General features: G+C 30.2%; 1 protein-coding gene across 1 annotated transcript; it reads left to right on the top strand.

Moving 5' to 3' along the window:
* Positions 1 to 218: 218 nt before the first annotated feature.
* Tsp_14931 (hypothetical protein) lies at positions 219 to 1,277 on the top strand (the record flags this gene model as incomplete). Its single annotated transcript, XM_003366809.1, has 3 exons — positions 219 to 549; positions 769 to 882; positions 1,123 to 1,277. Coding segments are annotated over exons 1-3 (600 nt in total), but the record flags the coding sequence as incomplete, so codon positions are not given.
* Positions 1,278 to 1,802: the final 525 nt, after the last annotated feature.

Genomic DNA, 1,802 nt, shown 5'->3' on the forward strand with positions numbered 1-1,802 from the left:
TTAATTTTGAAACATCGATAGATGAGATTAAGATTTATTCTGTAATGCAAATATTTGAAATTCATTGCATAATTAAAATTATTTTGAATTCTACATTTAGATTGCATTTGGCAATGATTTTAACAAGGTTTCATGTGCTGTTCCTCTGTTTGTTTATGTTAAGGGAATGTTTTTGAAAGGAATAAAAGTTCACCACCATTCATAATATGCTTTCAGATATGACGGAAAGCTCACAAAGAAGAGATTACAATGGTAGAGGAAAAAAAATAAATTTACGTATTGGATCAATGCGAGTTCAATGCACAGTTCATGAAATTCCTTTGCTCAGAAAGCACATGAAACAGCAGTGCCTATTATGGAAGTCGAAGACTCTCCAACATTGCATTAAATTCTGCGCTCGGCAGTATAGGGCAAATTTATGCAATGCTGTTTATTTCGAAGCAGAAGAAAAAACTTGTTTGCATCTGTTGCTTAACGCTAGTCAAGCACTTCATGAATATACAGAAAGCGGAAAAGAAACGATTCATTTCATAGAGAAATGTGTTGAAGGTATCAAGAATTTAAATAAATATATTTTCAGATAGTGCATTCCACTTTTTTAATTTATTATATTATTGCAAAAAAAGTTTAATTAATATAGCATATATGGAATTGATTTATAAATGTTTGCCACCTCTTGCGGAAGTCTAATGTATTCTAATAATTCCACATATTTCATATCACATGCTATAGATAGAAAGTATGAAATAAATACTAAATTTATTCCAGTAGCCGAACGACAAGAAAATCAGCAAGAATCTGCTATTAATCGCATTCAATCAGATGAAACAAGCATATATTCTCCATCGAGACAAAGATGCTGTAGAACAAATAATATCCGTGGTAAATTCATTTTTGCATGTAATAATATCATTATTTCTTGCAAATTACGTTTAATCTGTTTTTCCTTTTCGTAGAGCAAGAGCTGGATTTTTTTCACTACGTAGCAGCTGAAAATGTTCATGAACAATTTGCAAAACTTTATGAATTTTTTGAAATTTGTGAAGTTCATTTGTTAAATATCAGCACAGTTCGAAACGCTTTTGCATATCAAATTCCACGAAAAATTTATTCTCTAAACAGATGCCTACACATATGCAGAAGGCATACTTCATGTATGGCAGTACTGTTCTCACAACTACATCACCAATGCAAAAAAGTATTCAAAGGACGAAGCAGCAATTCAATATTGGTTAACGCTCATGAATTGGTTTTTGCACCGAAAGGATGTTTCCAAGGTAAAAATTTTATTCTGAAAACTTTTAACATATTAAAACTTTGTTGTACATATTTTCTATTCTTCACACAAATTGGCAATTTTTCTCCTTTTTAATAATAATATCCTAAGTCCCTTCCCTAAAGGAAGGGCTTTGCATTAATTGATGAAACAACTTAAGAACCACCCATCCAAATGAATAATGAGTTAATTAAAGGGGGTTTTTCATTAAAAATGTTTTTTAAACCCACTTTTCCTAAAGATTTAATTAATCCCCAAAAAATAAACAATAATTTAAATATAAAAAAAAAAAACCCCCCCTTTTGGTTTAAATTTTTGGAAAAAAATCCCAATGGGCCCCCCCCTTTTGTATAAACCAAAAAAAAATTTAAAGATTTTGGGGGGGGGGAAAAAAATTTTTTTAATTTTTTTAAAAAAAAAACCTTTCCTGGGATACACAAAAAAGAAAAAACCATAATCTGGGGGTATCCGAAAATTATCTCAATTATTAGGGGAAAAAAAATTTCTCATCTTTTTAAGAAGAAAA

Source organism: Trichinella spiralis (genome assembly GCF_000181795.1).
Source record: "Trichinella spiralis strain ISS 195 chromosome Unknown Scfld5372, whole genome shotgun sequence".
Classification (NCBI taxonomy): domain Eukaryota; kingdom Metazoa; phylum Nematoda; class Enoplea; order Trichinellida; family Trichinellidae; genus Trichinella; species Trichinella spiralis.